The sequence below is a fragment of the Lutjanus erythropterus genome, chromosome 13, assembly GCF_056507025.1.
Source record: "Lutjanus erythropterus isolate fLutEry1 chromosome 13, fLutEry1.hap2, whole genome shotgun sequence".
Classification (NCBI taxonomy): Eukaryota; Metazoa; Chordata; class Actinopteri; order Lutjaniformes; family Lutjanidae; genus Lutjanus; species Lutjanus erythropterus.
In genome coordinates, this window is record NC_139329.1 from 10,629,486 (window position 1) to 10,648,964 (window position 19,479).

Consider the following 19,479-nt stretch of genomic DNA (forward strand, 5'->3'; position numbering starts at 1 on the left):
CATACTTAAGTAAGAGTAAAAGTGCAAGCTTGAAAATATACTCATAAAAGTTCAAGTACACAAAAAACTACTTAATTAAAGTAATTTGCTTAGTGAACGCTTAGCGAAGTTTCACATTTGCAGACAAATGCAGATTTTTCATATCAAGCCAGTGACCATTGATTTTGAATCCTAAAACAATGACTGGCAGATTTTAATGAAGCTAACGTTAGCTCAATCACTTGAAAAAGCTGCCTCCCCTACAGTGATGCACTACCTACACAACCCGCAAAAATATGTATTAATCAATGACCCGCACCAAACCCAACCCGAAAATCAGCAACTTTATGCATTACAGCAGCATAATTATCATGGTCAGGTCGCACGTGGCGCTGTCCAAGGTTCTGATGCTGCAGCTGGAGCAGAGAAGCTGTCAGAGTGCACACAGTAAGGGGAAGATCTACGCAATGAAAACACAGACTAATTGTGCCTAATGCTCTCTTCTTTTTTGAATGGCAGCAAAACAAGTAAGCCTTCATCAAAGACATTAACTCTGAATCTCACTTTTTCTCTCTCTCTTTTATGCTCGATATCTTGACAGTGAATTTTAACATAAAATTAATCCACATGTGTAGGTCTATACTGTCTTTTTAAACCTGGTGTTTGGCTGCACTGTTCAGAAAAAGGATGGAGACCACAGCTTCAGGATTTAACCTATTTTGTCGCTCTTTGTGCACTAATCAACTGACAGGACAAGCCCACCCAAACCCGCGTGGTATTTTCTAGAAAGTCAATCCAATCATGCCCGCTCTGCATCACTACTCCCTTGATTTTTTCAATATCTTTAAACTGACTCTTACATACCAATGTGCTCTGGAAAATATGGTAAGCTAGGGAGCAAGACATGCACATAAAAGCAGCTTAAAACAGAGCAGAGCACAGCTCACACATGGCTCATTGCCATCCTGTAAGGGTTAATGCGGCATGTAAACATTTTATTGCTTTGCTATCATCATTGCTTCCCATATTCAGAGTAACATATTGTTCATTTATGAGGGAAGGCTGCAGCTGATGTCTCGTTACATGTTGTTCTAGCAGACCATTCTATCTGTAAGTCAAATTATTCATGGGATACAGGGAGGCTCAGTTACGGTGTCAAAGGTGCTTGTAAACAACCTGAATCAGACCATAACCACTGAAAGCCAATGTCCTGGTTACACCATGCATGTAACTGTCGGCAATGATACAAGAGCAGGGAAAAACTAAAGAAATTTGGCGATCGTATGTTTGCTTCTCTCAGTCTTCCGCTCTGTTCCTCGCCTGCCTGCTCTCGTCTCACATCTGTTGGTATTTGCAGAGTGAATTATTTCTGAGTTTTTTACAAAAGCCAGTTAGCTTATCAACAGCTTGCATCCAGCTGAACACCCACACTCACGTCTGGTTTCAGAAAAGAGGATAAGATCAATTGACTTACTTAAAAAGTAGATTTTCTCTGCCCCTCTCTGCCTTTCTGTTCCGGGGGAAATGGTTTCGTCAGGCAGACAACCCAGAGGGCACCAAACCCGGCAAGCACCTCAAAAAGGCTCTTATGTTCTTTTATCACAGAGGAAACCACCAACTTCTGACTGATAGCATCAATTCAGCCTTGAAAAAGACGAAGCCCATCCGTTCCAAAATAACACTGCAAATATTTGTATTCTGGGTTACAAAATCAAAGTGTTTTCACAAACCGAGCCCTAACTGTTCAGTATTGTTCCATGCAGTATGGTGAACATATGGTAAATTTAAAAGAGATTGATCAAAGTAAATGTATTTGAAATTACAGATTCTCATGAATAACTTGCATGACTTGAAGAGGAAATAATCAGGAAACAAAATAGGAACTGCATTACACGAGCACTGGAACTGACTGAGGAAACAATAAACGTGTCAAGGAATCAGAGAGATGAAGAGTGCCCAGGTGGCCAGAGAGAAAAGAACATACACACAAATACAATAAGCTCTGGGTCTAACAAAGGCACACATACACACACTGACCTGGTACGAGTCAATGGCCTCCCGGTCCAGTGAGCGGCTGACTGACACGTCTCCTGTTTCTATGTCAATGGTGAAGAGACCTTTGGGATCCTGGTCAGCGCCGGGGCCTGTCAGTCGGAAGATATGGTTCCCTGACTTCTCTGTCGGAATCAACTGTAGGCAGACACACACACACACACACACACATTACACACACACAAAGACATAAACAACTTGAACAATTGTGAGCGTTCTCCATTTAATCTGACTCAGCCTGTTTCCTAAAGCAAAGAATCACTGAATTAATGCTTCGATTTTTTTTTCCATCTTTCGAAGCGCAGCATGCTGAAAAACATTTTTATTAGAATTTGTTGACATACATTTGAGCAAAAGGAGCTTACTGCGCCTTGAATGGTGATGCAAATCCCTGATAGCTAGCTATTAAAAATTTATAACAGACAAGACTTTGATTTGATTTCATCAGTTGGCAAATTCAACTCATGTAAAATAAGAAAGTTAGCATCATCTCCCTGAGCACTGGAGCCCTGCTGTGACCACTTGTTATGGCATGGTAGATTTATTTTAGATAAGGAAAGTGGAACAGTTAAATAAATATAAAAATCGGGTCCTTAATAATTAAGTGTGAATGTTCTGTAGATTATCATTTTTGTCGTTATGATTTGATATGAGGATAAGATTTAGAACCAAACACTGAAACGGCCTCGAGTAGTGATGTTTTTGAGGAGTGCTGCCAAGTTAGTTGGCTAACAATCCTATTCTCTCAGACAGAAGTGATCTGACCCAGGGACTTTTGGGATAGATATACTCACATGAGACTGCAGTAGCCAGCAGCATCCACAGGTACCCCAGCAACAGGAACAACCAGGTTGAAAAAAAAGAGAAAAAAAAACAGCCTGTTAGATACAGAGAACATAGCACAGCAAAAAGCAGCAACACGAGCCACAGACCTTGTAGATCTTTGCAGACTCTGAGTTGAGGGCAGATGTTAGAAAGGGAAACATGATAAAATAATGAACCAAAATAGCCAAAACTTGTTGTGTAGACAAACTTAAAGTTTGTACTTGTTAAAACAATGCCTACAGACAAATGATTCACAGCATATATACCTACACAGCAGACACTTTGACCTGTCACAGCAGGAAAAGCACAGGTGTAATTGTAACATGAATGATGGCTCTGTTCCATTAAGGTTGCATTCTAGTACCCTTAATAATAATAATAATAATAAAACTATTTACTATGCCAGAAAAAGATTTAGTATGTCCCAGTACATAGTATATCAAATGCAGTATGCCAGAAAACACCACAGTGCTCTATTGCATCCAGTCACATTTTGCAGTGCGCAGCCCAGTATGCTTTTCTGGATATTCTGACCCACAATCCTCTGCACAGCTGAGGCTATGTCATATCATTTGAGCTCCCAAGAGAGCATAGATGGTTGATAGCTTATTAGCTGCGTTCCAAATTGCACACATTTTCTTTTTACTTCAGATTTCATACTACAGTCTGCAGCAGATGCATGAGGGTCAAAGTTCAAGGTGCAATGTTCTGATCATGTGAATGCCTGTCAATTTTGATCATTTAGGCAGCATCGCATTAAAATTTGACATGTTTCTATAAAAGATATTGCTACATGGGCTCTGGAACTCCTTGGAAAACCACTGTTGGTCAACATCAGGCCTGGGCAAAATGCAGCCCAGGGGCCAGATGCAGCCCTCTTAAAGATTTAATGTGGCCCACAAGGCCATCATGGAAATACCAAAAATTAAAAAACTAGCAAAGACAGTCAATAGCCTTTTGCTTACCATTAAACCATTATCAGACCTTTATTCTGAAAGGGATTATTAGTAATGACTCAGTGCTGTACATCCACGTTCTACTTTTGCTGCTACTATGATTGCATCTTGTATGACGCGTGCATGGTACACTGTAAAACATCAAGTTTTGGACATTGTCAACAAAATATTAGCCCACAGTTCAACACATGGCAATTCAACCGTAGAAGTGTCCTGTATAGAACACTTCTGACCATTCCATTATTAGAGATTTGGCCAATATTAGGAGCTTATATCCTTTGAGTCTGGCCCACAGCAGCCTGATTGATTTCTCATGTGGCCGTCATGAAAAATAATTGCTCATGCCTGGTCAATGTAGTACATTGCTGCCTCTACAAATGCAAGTTAAGACTCTGCCATGTACAGAGAAAGCTAAATATCAACAACATCTAGAAATGCTGCCGACTTCTCTGGGACCGAGCTTACCCGAGATGGACTGACGCAAAGTGGAAAAGTGCGCTGTGGTCTGACAAGTTAACATTTCAGATTGTTTTTAGAAGTCATGGAACATTGTGTCCTCATGGCTAAAGAGGAAACCCATCCAGATTGTTACCAGTGCAAAGTTGAAAAGCTAGTATCTGTGATGGTGTGGAGGTGTGTTAGTGCCCATGTCATGGCTAACTTCACATATCTGTGAAGGCACCATGGATGCTGAAAGGTACATGCAGGTTTTGGAGCGACATATGCTGCCATCGAGACAACACCGTTTTTAAAACTAGTATTAGTTAGTATCCTCAGTGTCCAAACTCTTATTGAGTGTTGTAACACAATGGTAAAAATGCCCCTGTCCCAACTTTTTTGGAGCATGTCGTAAGAATCAAACCTCAGTATGAGCGTATATTTACAGAAAATGATGTTTATCAGTTTGAAGTATCTTCTCTTTGTACTGTACTCAACTGAATATATGCTGAAATTGTTTTGCAAATCATTTCTCTTTATTTATCTTCTTTATCTTTCCTTGAATCATGACCCTATTACTGAAGATAGTGCAGAGACCTTGTTGTGAGCAGTTTCACGTAAGAGCTGTTTCCTTTCTACCTAAATACACTTGGCAACCATGTCACAGTGCTAGCTGGCTCAGTAGTGCTAATGTTCCAACTCAGCTGAGGAGGACGGCATTAATGTTTATAACCCTCGCTGTCACAAACAAACACTTTCACACAGAAAGGTCTTGCCACAAACTCCCCCAGGGGCAGCATGGGAGGTGCAGTGGTTGGCACTGTTGTTGTTAGAAGGCAGACATCTCTAAAACTCAGCAACTCACAACAAAACAATCTAAGTGGATAAAAAGCACTAAAGGTATAAGGAATGATTTGATTATGGGGTGAAGTGTCCCTTTAAGGTTTTTGATGTTCCTACACAGCTGGATGTGAACACCCTGAACTTCAAGCTGAAAGTCAAAACTTTAACCCAATAATAATGTTTCAGGCCCGATGTGGTGGAGCACAGAGCCAACACAATGTGTCACTTTCTAAATACGTAAAGACTGTCTAAATGCCTTCAACTGCCAGTGTATGCTGCATCCACACAAACAGACTCGGGGTTGTCACCATTAGGACATCCTCCTGGGCCCCAGCCCCGTCGCTCTGCGTCAAGGATCTAAACGGTCCCCCCGATCAGACGGGTGCCATGAGGTCACCTTTAATGAAAGCGTGCTTCCATGGGACAGCTGCTAAAATGAAGGCCTTTATATTCCCCACTTGAAAGAGCATGGAAGATGAGACTGCACTGTTACAAGCCTATGCCAGACGACGCTCAAGCCCTTACAGCCTCTCCAAAGCTCTCTGCCATTTATCTCGATGTCCCGCTTCATCTTTTCCCTCTTTTCCCTCTTGCTCTCAGGGCCCCGCTTGTTACTTTGTCCATCCTTGCTCCTCCACTAAGCATCCATATCTTATTCTCCATTCATCATGTTCCACATCTCTGCACTGTAGTCTTCCGTGCTGACTCCCTTTGCTGTTTTTGTTTGTCGTACCAAATGATGAGAGAGAGAAATGTCAAAAGTGTGAGAAAAACACAAGGCCGTTATTATTTGTGGATGATCCCCTCATACTAAAAAAAGATCCTCTCTTCTGTCTAGACCAGCTTGTGCATTGTTTTTTTTTCTTCCTCTTTATTTTTTACCCTCCTCTCTATCTTACTCAACCTTGTCCTTTTCTTTGTAATCTGCTGCCACTTTTCCATACACATCTGCCAGCTTGGCTTAGTTCACTGGGCACGTCAGCCCAGCTCAGATTTACATCTCCATTACAGTAGGGCTACCCGCTTGAAGATGTGTCTTTTAACTGATACATGTTTGTCTGGAGTCAAGAGGCTGTAAAATGGTTGATAAAAACATTTTGAACCCTATGAATTCTTCCTAATAAATGTTCAGTTATTTTGTTCTTTAAAAGCTTTTATTATGAAGTAGCAAAATGAGAAAATGTTGGGTTTTAATCAGCACTAATTTAACTCAGCAGAACACAGTGATTCAGTTAGAAGCTACAAAAGTACTGAGAGCTGAACACACATATACCTTCTTCAACAACATGTAACCGGCCCCGTTTTGGTTCAGGCACCTAATTTTGAACTGATCTGAGCATTTACCCAAAAATAAATTGGTGCAGAAGCCAAAAAGCCAATTTAAAGCAGGAACCAAAAGTTAGCAAGCTTTCGGGAACTGAGGTTGGCGTCTCTTATTCTACAGGCCGTTGTGCAGCACACACTGCCCGCTGTTAATGACATCCTTGATTACAATGGTTCCACTCAAAACTGGTGAAAACACAAGCTGGTTCACTTGACAGAAGCAAGAATCTTGAACGGAACCACTTAAAGAGCCAGAACTAATTTGGTGGTAAAGTGCCCACAGAGACTTTTAAAAATGCCTTTATCTCTAGTCTCCTGCACACACACGAGCTCAGTCTCCCAACACACACTTGTTTGAAGGAGAGAAACAGGGTCACGGTGGCTGAGACGTCACTACAACCTGCTTTGCAGTGGGTCAGGCACGGTGGAGATGGTGCATCTTAGACGTGACCTGGCACAGCTCGGTGCATTAAAAGTGGTAATGGAAATGCAAATCAATGCAAATCAATGGAAAAGCCCTATGAGAGAGATTGCTTTAATAAAGGGTACTTTTCCTTATTATGTTTTGTTAGAAACTCCTTATTGCACAGCACAGGAAGTTCATCTTTGTGTATTTTCCTCATGTTTCTGTCCTTGTGTGGATATAAACACTGATGTACAATGCCTAGCTATGCACACGCTCACACAGGTGCTATAGCTGTCATTCAGGACAGAGATATTTCAGAGCAGTAATCACAGTGGCAGCCGGCACCTGCTGAGAATGACAAACTGGGTCAGATGAGGAAAACCAAAAAAAGAATGAGGTGCAACATTAGTCGGATTCACAGATGGCTCTCCGTCAAACTTGGATAAACGAGGGGGGAAGTAGTGAAAAAACAAGCGCAGACGTAGAGGAAGAGAGGTTGCGCAGAGTGAGAAAGGAGAAAGTAGAGAGTGCAAGAGAGGGAGAGATCGCTGATAAAGACACAGTAACTTCAGCCGAAGAGTAACTGAAGTGTCAGGAGAAGTTTAGTGTGATTAGCAGACGTCTCTGTGGGGGAGAAAAGTGATAATCTGCACCACGCTTACACACACTCCGACTTCCGAGCATGCTGGCATGGAAACGTGCACCCAGTGGCTTTGTCTCCACTGAGTCTGTCTCCCTCCGTGTGTGTGGGAGGACTGATGGGAGAATCTCACCTCTTTCTATCAGCTCTCATTACCAGCCGAGCAGACATGAAAGACTGCGGGGCTCGTGATACTGCGGGAAGATGACAGGAGGTGTGGCGCAGGCTCCACAACACCAAACACCTCCGAGCACTCGGAGAAGAGGAGCACCGAAACAATGGATCGGCACCTGAGTGCATGTGTTTGTGTGTTGACTTGTGTGTGTTTAAACCTAGGTAACATCTTCCGCTGTCTTCTATTCTGTCAGGTTTGAGGAGGGAAACGAACAAAAAACCTGTGGGGGATCAACACAGGTATGTACAAATATGTACACACAGGGACATCTTCTCAGAAAAGTTACGTAACTTGTTAATATTTACTTGAGTTTCTGTTTTGTGTGTGTGTGTGAGAAAAATCAAGAGAAAAATCTGCTGTGTGAAGCAGAATGTGCCAAAGAAAGTAAAAGCTGGTCCAAAGAAAACATCATCACACTGAATCATCATCATGCAAATTCTGTATACACAAACACACACACACTCCCCATGTCCTTGTATTTTTGGGGGGAGAATGAAGGAGGATTTCGACTCCAGTGTGTGTGTATGTGTGTGTGTGAGAGATGCAGTTGCATCCCTCAGTGGTGCTTCTGTTATCCCTATGAAGGTCATACAGCCAACTGCTAATGACAATCACTGACCATGAAAGGACTCCTGGGAGCAAGCCAAGCCCAGTGTGTGTGTGTGTGTGTGTGTGTGTGTGTGTATGTGTGTGTGTATGTGTGTGTGTGTCTGTGTGTGTGAAAGAGGTGACAAGAGAGACAGAAAGAGGAGACACTGAAGTGACTGACTGATTGTGTCTGTAAATGTGAGTCCATTTTTGCATGTGCGACCCTGAGAATAGAAGAATGTGTGATACTGTGTGTGTGTGTGTGTGTGTGTGTGTGTGTGTGTGTGTGTGTGTGTGTGTGTGTGTGTGTGTGTGTATGTGGACATGTATTATTCATGTCCTATTTACACACTCATGTCCTCATGTCCTTATGGGGAGACAACACAAGTCCCTATAATGTAAATCATTACATTTTGGGGTGAAGACTTTGGTAGGGTTAGAGTTTGGGTACAATTTTCAGGAAGTGAATGTATGTCAATGTAATGTCCTCTGAAGTGATGGAAACACAACTATGTGTGTGTGTGTGTGTGTGTGTGTGTGTGTGTGTGTGTGTGTGTGTCTGCTCTGCATGATTATTCCGCCACTCCACCCCCCACTAATGACAGGGACAAGGCGAGGTAGAGAGGCCTGGCAAAGACACAGACGACACCGAGCAGAGTCCTCAGCACAGAAAGATGGGAAAGCAATGGCACAAATTAACTGGCTTTGATTGGTTAGCCAGGCCTGCACTAATCATTACCCATCAGCCAGTGCATCCTGACTCAATCACAACAAGCCTGGGAGGGGAAACAATCACGAGAGACCCCTGTTGAAAAGGGTGTCATTAAGCGTCGAGAAGGTCAACAGCCGCCGTCTCAATGTGTGAAATTCTGCTTTGAAAAGAATCAACTCAATTCACACAATCCAGCTCGTCTTTGTCATCATATGTGTTAAGTTTTTTTAATCTTTCTTTAAATGAACAGCTGAAGTGTATTTTAATTTACACATCAACAAAAAGGCTAACTTAAAAAAAAAACAAAAAACTGCAGTACTTATGAAAGACTTTTTAGGCTGTGGGTGCCTGTGTTCACCCACTCAGGCAATCTCTGGCTCAGAATGAGCAATCAGTCAGTCTTGCTTAAGCTCACGCAAGGACAGCATCTCCTGGGCAGTTCACACCCAACAAATCTGTTTTTTATTGCTTCTCCTCGTTTTTTTAAAGCTCCTCTCATCAAAATGGATTTCACATCTGCTCGATGTGTCTGGGGGTCCGGCCGTGAATTGGAATTTGCGTCAGACGGTTTTAACTCACCGCCAGCGAACATCCGGCACAAACGGGCATGATTAACGCCTTGAAAGACAGATGGGGAGAAAAAGGCAGGAACTTTCTGGTCTTCCTAAGACAATTAAGAGAATCAATTAGACTAAATGACGAGGCCCGCAGGCTGCCTGCTTTCTAATGTTGTAAGATCTCAAACAAAAAAAAAAAACAGCTCGCTCGGTTCCTGCTGGGGAGCTCACGTGCCTGGTATCCAATGGCTGTTTTGGTGAAAGGAGGAATGACAAAAAGAGGCAAAGATGGAGGAGAAAACAAGAAAAGGACACAGAGAAATAAAGGAAGAAAAAAAACATGAAATAGTTGACAGACACCAGGCAGAGGAATGAGACAGACTGACAGGCAGAGCAAATCAGGATGCACTCAAACAACAGAACGAAGGTGCCAGACACGTCTATTCTCCTTACTATATTAGCCGAGGCTACAGCCAAACCAGGCCCTCATTCCTCTCACCAACAGTACTTTATTGGAGCTGTCATGTCAAGTCAGACACGTTGAGTTGATTTGTGAGCTGGACCCTGAGGCAAGGAAGGATAAACACAGGTTGAATGACTGACAGCTCCAGTGCAGTACGGAAAGTTAAGGTGGCTTTACAAATCACTGAAGTGTTTGAGATTTCACGCCGATACATCTGAGATTTTAATTTGTTTTTTTTAAATGTGGCTGTGTGTGTGTGTGTCTGTGAGTGTGTGTGTGTGTGTGTTTTGTTTTTAGGGTCTGTATTTGCCTGTCTGCGTAAGTGAATCTGAGCTACTGACTTTTTAGAATAAATAGGGATCCAGAACAGACATGAAATCAGCTTTGTGTAAGGACTGTTTTGCATCAATTTCTTATACAGACTGGACCCAATCTAAGCACGTACAAGGTGATTGGCGGGTCCGCAGTCCATCATACACGTTGACAGACATATATTAGACCTATATCAGTTCTAACATTCCAAATAATCAAAGCGGTATCTCTTGCGTACTCAGTACCTTCTCGCTGAGAGGAGTATTTTAATCGCAACCTAACTCAATGCTGACAGTTAAAATAAAAGAACTTGTATGTCTTATAAGACCATATGATTCAGAGAAGAAATCTAACACATCTGTTTCAAATTCATTTTATAATCTATTTAAGCATCATTACTTTTCTTGTAACTCCAAAGGTATTTTTTTTTTTTGGGGGGGGGGGGGGGGGGAGGGAGGGTTTGCTCAAGGAAAGACAAATTTTGTTTCAGTCACTCTCAGGTGTGCTGTCCTGTAAAGATCCTGTCACAGACTCAAGGCAAATCATAAGTAATTAATTTAAACAAAGAAACTAATGAACACAACATAAACTAAGGATAAGATGAGGTGTGGTCAGTGGTGAGGGTGTGCATGTGCATGAATGTGAGAACAAAACCCCACAATGCACAGGGGAGGAGGAAAGAGGCACTCTTGGCCAGAAAGGCTGGGACTTCCAGCTAGGGTGACTCACTCGACCCCTTGAATACCAGGGAAGGGAACGATGACACGACCGACCCTTAGAGGCTAAAGTTAGCAAATTTTCCATTTATCAAAACCCACTAACACTTACTTTACAATATCCTCTACACATATGCTGTAATTTTAATTGCATTAATTTTGGAGTCTGATTTGTGCTGTGCATCTGCTCCTAGTTCACACAAAACATGTCAACAAATATGAACATATTCATCACATAAAGAGGGGCTGACGGCTGTCTGTCTCTGGTCATCACCTGTGATTGGCCTGCCACAAGATTTAATAGAATTCCTAGTTTTCTTGACATTAGGAGAATTGCAACTTGAAACGTAGATGAGATGAAGGGAAATTTGTTCAAAACTGGAGTCAGATGATGGCATGTCACTGACCAGTAAAACAGGTTCTTTGAGAACGCTTACACTATTACAAAAAACGACAAAAAACATGGAAATGCCTAAACTTTCCACTCTCTGAATAATCCAGATAGTTTCTTAATGTATTCTGAAGAAAAAACACTTCCAAACCTAGGGGAACATAACTAAATAGCATACCTGCAAACATTTAGGTTTTTTAGGTGTAACGCTGCCCTGCCCTGATATTTTGATAACAGCTAAGCTAAAAGCTACATAAAGCTACAAAGCAGTTGCATGCACGTCCCTTGACTTGGGTTGTGGGTTGTTAGGTTGCGGTGACAGATGGGTTGAAACTGTACTGTATGCAGTGGGTGGATTGTGTGTGCAGAATGTGTTTCACAGACAATCTGGCAACTTGGATGATGTCAGAAAAACGCACAAAACTTAAAGTATATATGATGATTATTCAGAATAAAGCTTGAAGGTCATGCAAATTAATGTGAATTTCCCGGGAGAAACATTAAAATGGGAGAAACGCTGGAAGATGGCCTTGAAATATGGGTGAAACAGTAAAAGTGCCACGATAATGCAGGTAAATACGTGTTTATACAAGCAATGATGGACAGGATGGTCATTTTCTTTGAAAAGTGAGTATTATGGATGAAGGGCAACAGCTGTGAAATGTTTGATGATTTAATAATGATCATTTGTATTATCAAAATTTTATCTATTAGGTCCAGTAACAACTGAAAAGTCTCTATGAAGCACTTCAGTGGATTACTTTCATGCAGGAAGCCAACATGAAGTCAGTCAGCACAGCCAAAGGAAGCCTCTTATGTGCCCGCTCTAAAAACGCTGGCATGTGCACCCTGTGAGCAGTGCTCAGTGGAATGAATAGGGGCCTTCTTGGGACACGGTAACCAGTTCTCTCACTACATCCACAGTACAGTCTATCAGAGAAATGCGCAATCATAATGCATGCATGGTCAGATTGATTATATAGAATCAGTGAATGGTACAGTGCTGAAGAGGCCAAATAGTTTTTCCTTGCAAACTGAGTCTGACTCGCACATAATCCCAGACATGAGAAAAAAGATTTCAGGAATAAGCATTTAAACTACTTGAGCTATGATTGCTTTATCTTCCTGAATACTTGAGCAGTCTAAAAAAAAAAATGTTCCTATCAGCAGTGACTGAAGCGGCGTGCGCTAAGAGAAACATTTAAGCATATCAATTTCATTGCATGCTCCAGCTGCTGTGTGAGTTGTTGTGAGCTGTTTATGGGCCCCCAAGGGAGGGCAGGGGAGAGACCTCTGTATCAAAACAATTCCACAGCTAGCAGGAGGTGTGACATAAACAACAAGGTTCTTACCCTTCCCCTGTGATCCCGCTGACAGCCAGCCCACCCTCACCCTTACAACACACACGCACGCTCCTCAAATGCACCCGCACAGTCATACATGTCAAATCGTAGCCCTTGCAATCTCACCTCTCCCCTGCTGCTTATCTCCAGGAGAGAAGGAGGGAGCATGAAAAATGAATGGCTGCCATATGGAATTGGTACGTTGCATAAGAAGAGGAAAGCTATTGGTGTGGAAAATCAATTTCGCCAAGTCGCCGACATATAGCTTCTATTGGGTAAAATAGCCCACATTAGCCTGTCTCCTCATGCAAAGCTGACTGTGGAGGTAAGGGAGAAGGATGGAGGGGTGCAGGGATGAGAGGAGGATGGATGAAATTTGAGGCGGGAACCAAAAAGGAGGAAGACAGAGAAAATAATTCACGTAATGTATGCGCTATGTGTCCAATTCCTCAAGTGAAGCACGGCAATGACTCTACACTCAATCCACAGTGGGAGAAAAATTTGGTTCCTGGTAGAACCCTTTTTAAAAGCTCAACCAGGAACTGCTATCAAGAGAACCAGCCCACATTTTCACCTGTGTGGAACCATTGTAATCAAGGACAATCATCAACAGAACTAACCGGTGCTTGAACCAGATTGGGGCCAGTTCCATGTTGGTGTAAAAGCCCTATCTAGACCCTTTCCCACCAAATAAGATCTGGCTCTTAAACAGATTCCGTTCAAGATCTTTGGAAGATTGGTGTTGGTGTTTCCACCAGTTTTGAGTGGAACCGTTGTGGTCAAGGATGTCATCAACACAGGGCACTGCACAATGCACAACAATCTGGTCCTCAAGGAAAACTTTTCCTTGAGTTCTTGGTTCAGGCTGTGAACCAGCTTTTCAGGTTCTCAATGTATTTAGTGAATTTAAATTATTTTTAAATGCTCAGAATGGTTCAAAATTAGGTGCTTGAACCAGAACGGGACCAGTTCCATGCTGGAAGGAAAGGCCTATCTGAGAAGTCTATCCAGGACCTTTCCAGCTTCCAAGGGTTTCATCTAGAACCCACAGAAGGGTTTCTGCCAAAAAACCTTTTATATTCCAAGGTTTTCATCTAGAAGCCACTCAAGTGATTCTACCAAGAACCCTTTACATTCCAAGGAGAAACCTTTTATATCCCAAGGGTTTCATCTAGAACCCACCAAGGGAGATCAGAAAATTCAATTTTTAAATAAGGGTTTCATCTTCTTTTGTCTTCTGGGGGTTCTACAAGGAACCACATTGTAATCTACAGATGAAGTAAAACTACAAGAACCAAGGTAAAATGAATTGAGGGGATTGAAGATACATCTACAATTTAAAGTACTATATACACTGGTACACCCATGCTTCAAGAATTCTTGAAGAACTCTTTCTTCTTAAAACGGTTCTTTGTGGAACCATCACATTAAATTGACAAATCAATTTTCCAAAAAAGGGTTCTTCAGAAGCACATGGTTCAGGGTAGAGCCACAGCTTTTGAGGAAGAGCCACTTGGCACCCTTATTTCTAAGAGTGTACTGTAGAGATAATTTGTGTCCCCTATGGACCGAACTTATCTGCTGACTCTCGTCCCTCTCCGTTATCTCCCTGCATTTCACCAGGGGAGTAATTTGCACAACTCCCTGTGGACTACAGCTGTCCCCCCCAAAAAAATATATCACCTAATGGTGTGACACGTCTACATTCACTCCTATAGTCCACAGTCCTTCACCACCAACCTGATTATCTCCAGGCCTTCGAGTCGCTTCACAGGGACCGTATTGAGCACAATGCTGGTGTGAGCTGGAGGCCCAGGCTCTGTGCTTTGGTGGGGCTCTCCAGGGTACAATTATCTATTATGTGCAGGGCTCAGTATGGGATATCTTTTTATGTTAGTCTCTCTGCGGGCATTGAGAGATGTGGTTGATCTCTTAGTGCCCAGTCTTATCTAGAACAAAGCTGCTTGACGCGTGGAGATACATCAAAGCCGCGTAACACGGGGAGAGATAAATGTAGAGCTTTCCACAGGGTCCAAAATGTATGGCTTCTGGTTGACCATTTGTTCTAAGACCACTCAGGTCATATGATTTACTTGCTGCACAGACCATAGAGAATTCAACAATGTAGTTTTTGAGAGTAAATTAACTGAAGAGCTATCAGAGGAATTTCCTGAGTTATGTTGTGACACACAATTCATAATCTGCCACATTAATAATGAGATGTGTCACATCATCTTTGGCCTGTTCCTCTGAGGTTGAGCTGGACAACTACAATCCTTCATCAGTGACAAAACAATGAATAAATCCTAGCTGTGGAGTAGAATGCTCTGGAGAATATATCATGCAGAAAATAGTCCTGATCTCAAACCCTGATAATCTGGCATGGCGATATCTGAAAACATAGAGCACTGAGATTTACACCTTTTGCAATAATGGGAGCTGTGAAGCCACAGTGTTCAACATTCACTGGGAGTCCTAATGACAACAGAACTGCTAAAACTTTCACAAAATTAAGTTGGTGTTACACAGTAATGAGACCAGTGGTTCTCAACCTTTACAACCCCCACAATGTTCCAGACCCCCCCAGAACCCTTGCTGCCTGAGATTGTTCAAGGATTACTGTAAAAGACATGAAAGCTACTAAATTCACACAGGAAGACAATTGCTTTGTCTCTCACAAACACGCTCAGTAATTCCTATTCTAAGGCAAATTAATAGTTTGTGAATTTATGTTACGAAATGCAAATGTTTGTTTTTGTTACTGTTTATGTCTGTTCAGAAAAGGGTGGTTTATGTTAATTGTCATTTTTGTGTTGGATTATAGTTTAAACATAAGTGAGGTGGACATTACATTGCTTGAGGCCAGCTGTATTTTTATTTTGAGTGTTCCTTATGTCAAATGTCCTTAACAACTGATGTCAGTGAAAGCTGCTTTTCTCACTCTATGCTGTTTGCCACATATTATTTTATTTTACTCTCCACAATAATATGGTGACTCCCAGACATGATTATTCAACACCTATTCAAACACTGCTATAAAATTATCATTGTATGACTTTTATAGTATAAACTGAGGTCTGTCTCCATTGGGATCTTTGATTTTTCATCCACTATCACAGCGTTTTCTAGCTGTTAATTATGTGCTCTCTAACAAATTGAAAGTGTGAACACGAAAGCTTTTAATTCAAAAACGGGCCTGACACACTTAAATAAAAAGAGATACAAGGAAGACGAATGAATCAAAGTTAAAACAGAGAGGAAACTGATAACCTAGCAGATATAAAAGTAGTTTTTATGGTGATACAGATTTGCTTACAGTAGCTGAAGCAACTGTCATCTGATATTCCCCAGTCTCAACTATTAATAAAACATTGCTGTGCATGTGTGACATACACATTTCATCATCTGTTACCTCCAAGAAAACATGAAGCATTAATAATGTATTACTTTATTAGCATGCAATACAACCTCTAAAAACTTTTAAATTATTTTGTATGTGCCGCTAACAGCAGACTCTTGTTTGACTGGGAAGGTGAGAATGTTAACAGTGCCACAGGAAATAAAGTACATGCCTCTGTTTTTAGTCTTTTGCAGTATTCTTCCTGAACTTGAACTTGGATATTTGAGCTGAGAATAAAAAATGGAAATGTATGCCAGTGATCATCATGATATTCACAGCACAAATTCTAGATGAACATTTCTGACCAGGGCCTCATTTCTCAATAATGATTGCTCTTAGATGTAAAAAGTGTTCCTATAAAAGACGAGTGTGATCCAATGAGAGTGCGTTTATTACCTATGCGCCTTTTTGAGAGCAGCACATGACATTTTTTGGGTGTAGCTGTGTCTCCTTCAGCACATACACTGCTCACTTTCTGTGTAGTCAGAAAGAAGTTTAAGCAACTGGAAAAGTATGATGTCAGCAACGCAAACTGCAGCTTCTTTACAACATCAGGCAATAAGATGGTATGCAAGAAAACTACAGAGGCCTATTGCTACCTTGCAAAAAAAGAAAAACAGATAAGCATCAAAAGTTTATTTTTAAAACAAGATATTTTCATGTTACATCTTGCAACACACAAACAAGATATTCAGATTAGTTTCGTGTTATATTGTCATAACATTATAAGTTAAAATTATCACATAACACATAAAAGTTAACACTGTGTGACATGAAACGTCTAATGTTGTGACAAGAAAGTTTTCTTGTTAGAATATGATAAGTTTGTATGTCGTAAAAAAATAGAGAAAATATCTTGTTAGAGCATGAAAATACATCTTGTTATGACAAACACATTATGACTTGATACTTTATCTGGTGTTGCAATAATAGGCTACTATAAAAAACAATACTGACAATTATTGTTGTCATGTATATGAACAATTGGTAATCATCTGCATAATGGAACTTTTGTCCCTTTGATATTATACATCTATTATTTTGTATATAGTGAGACATCATTTAAGATTGTGTCTTATTTATTTATTGATTGTCTTCATGAAATTCAGGCCAAATTTGTCAAGTCATCTCTGAAATATCAGAGAATCTGAATAAGCGCTCATGTGAAAACATCTTCACCAGGAAATCCAGTTTCAAATGTATTTTAGTCTGGCTTTACTACTGTACTGTACTGTATCTGCTGCCACTGTAGTGTGACGGCAGTTCAGCTCTTGTCAAAATAACACATTGCTCTGTTTGTGCACTTAAGCAAAGCGTTTGATTCTGGATCATACTTTAGTTTCTTCACATATGAATTAAATTTGTCTTGATGACGTAGCTGTTTCACTCTACTTTAAAAGACTTTCTCAAAATAGAAAAGGTTTCTCGTGAAGCTGCTCTGTTACGAATATCAGTTATATTTGCCAATTCTAAAATCTTTCTAAATTAATTTTGTACGTGACAACCTTGTATGATTGATTCCTCCCAGTACTTGGCAAAGATCCAATCTTCCACCAGATTTTCAGGTCCGACAACAGGCTTGAATTGATTTTAAAATTATATTAAACGAAAACAAGTTAAGGCTTTCTATCTGCTGTTTCCAGTATATAAGATTTAGGTGAGTGCAGGTGTCACCCTGCAGTACATCTACCCACGCCTTAAGTAAACTGAGTTAAAACGTTTCTTTCTCATTCAGTCAGGCTCTTAGATTTATAACAAGTGACAGTTTAGGAACTCATCACTGTAACATAGACCGGAGAAAACAAACCGCTTCACTTGTTTTTAAGATTGGCTTGTTTTGCATGTTCCCAATTTCAAAACTGAGCTTTGTAGAAGCTCCACTCAGACGGAAAAGAACTGTAGCGGGATCTGAAATTGGATCACTTAATTTCTGTTTTTGTTGTGAAGTAGTAAGCGAATCCTGTATCATTTATTATAAAGACCTGCAATTTTGTCTTCCTTCTTCTTGCTAGTTCAGTGGCAAAAAAACACCAGAACAACCAGAAATGCATAATATATCAGAGGATCATATAATGTCAAATGATGTTGTGCAGGTGACACCGACGTCTACATTGTTGCATCAAGACTACAAACAACAGGATTTACAGAAATCAAACACGCACCAAGAAAAGCAGCAGCAGCTCTGTCAAATTTCCTTCTGTTTTAAGAAGTCCACCACTTGTCCTTGTGGTAAGTGGACAATAACGGAAGCTTTTACTTTGTTTTAGCCATCACAGTAAAACAAATAAATGTGCAGGCAACAAGCAAAACACTCCAATATACAGTGACCTTAACAGGTTTTCACAGTATGATCAAGTGATTTGTTTGAGGCATAAATTGAGCACTGTCTTTTTTTCATATGCAAACAATAGAGAAAAGCTTCTCTTTTCAGCGAACAAAACCATTACAGCATTGCTACTAATTACATCCATATTAATAACACTGTGTGCTTTGATATAGTGCTGGACAAATCTTAAAAAAAAATACTCTTTTGAGTTTTTATTCAAAATAATATTCAGCCAGGGCTTCCAGTGAAGGTGTGAAATTCACATGAGAACATGTTTCTGAGAGAAGAGGTAATCATTCACAGAAAAAAAAGGCAATATGCACTCATCACGATCATCAAGTCCCCAACAACGGCAAGTTATTACTGTGCTTCCATGAGCCCGGTCATGAGCGCTGTGAATGACATGTACTGATCTGGGACACCGAGACAGTCACTGTCAAATTGAGATAAAGAGTAAAGTATTGTCTGCATAGGGCTTGGCCATTGTGTATCAGCTCACAGCACCGGTCGGAGGGAACGGCAGGCTGAACAGCAGCAGGAACTTTTTGTTCAAGCAGGAGCGAGGCAGCAGCGTCCTGCCTAAGAGCCAACTCACTTACTTAATTTAGAAATGCAGCTGAAGTTGATGAGGTTTAACAGAAATTCCAGCCTCAGCCTCTGATGGAAATTTCACCATGTTTTCATTATTAAGTCTGTCATAATTTAAGCTCTCAGGTAAATTTAGGTTTAAGCTAACATGTTTAGTGTTGGCTCTTAGTGAGTTTTGTATCTGGTGTCCAAGAAATATAACTGAAGTCCCACTCAGCAAAACTCATTTAAGTAAAGCGATTATAAGCTTACCAGAATAGGTATGATGGGATATGAGAGGCAATGAATGCTTCCTATATTTGAATTGTATTGTATCGCTGTAAAACAGTCAATGCAAATAGACTTTGGTAACACTGGATCAATGAAATAAACCAAAACAGTGAAGGCAAATAACTTTTTAAAGCATTTAGTTCCATAAGAGTGGCTGGAAATGACTGCAGGGAATT

At 40.8% G+C, this 19,479-nt stretch overlaps 1 protein-coding gene across 1 annotated transcript in view; it reads right to left on the reverse strand.

Moving 5' to 3' along the window:
- cdh13 (cadherin 13, H-cadherin (heart)) overlaps nucleotides 1-19,479 on the reverse strand; it is a 452,332-nt gene that overhangs the window by 244,155 nt on the left and 188,698 nt on the right. The window contains exons 5-6 of the mRNA XM_084734875.1: nucleotides 2,826-2,831; nucleotides 2,017-2,169 (exon numbers count right to left, since the gene is read on the reverse strand). Of these exons, the coding sequence (XP_084591001.1) occupies nucleotides 2,017-2,169; nucleotides 2,826-2,831 (159 nt within the window). The remainder of the gene's footprint in view (nucleotides 1-2,016; nucleotides 2,170-2,825; nucleotides 2,832-19,479) is intronic.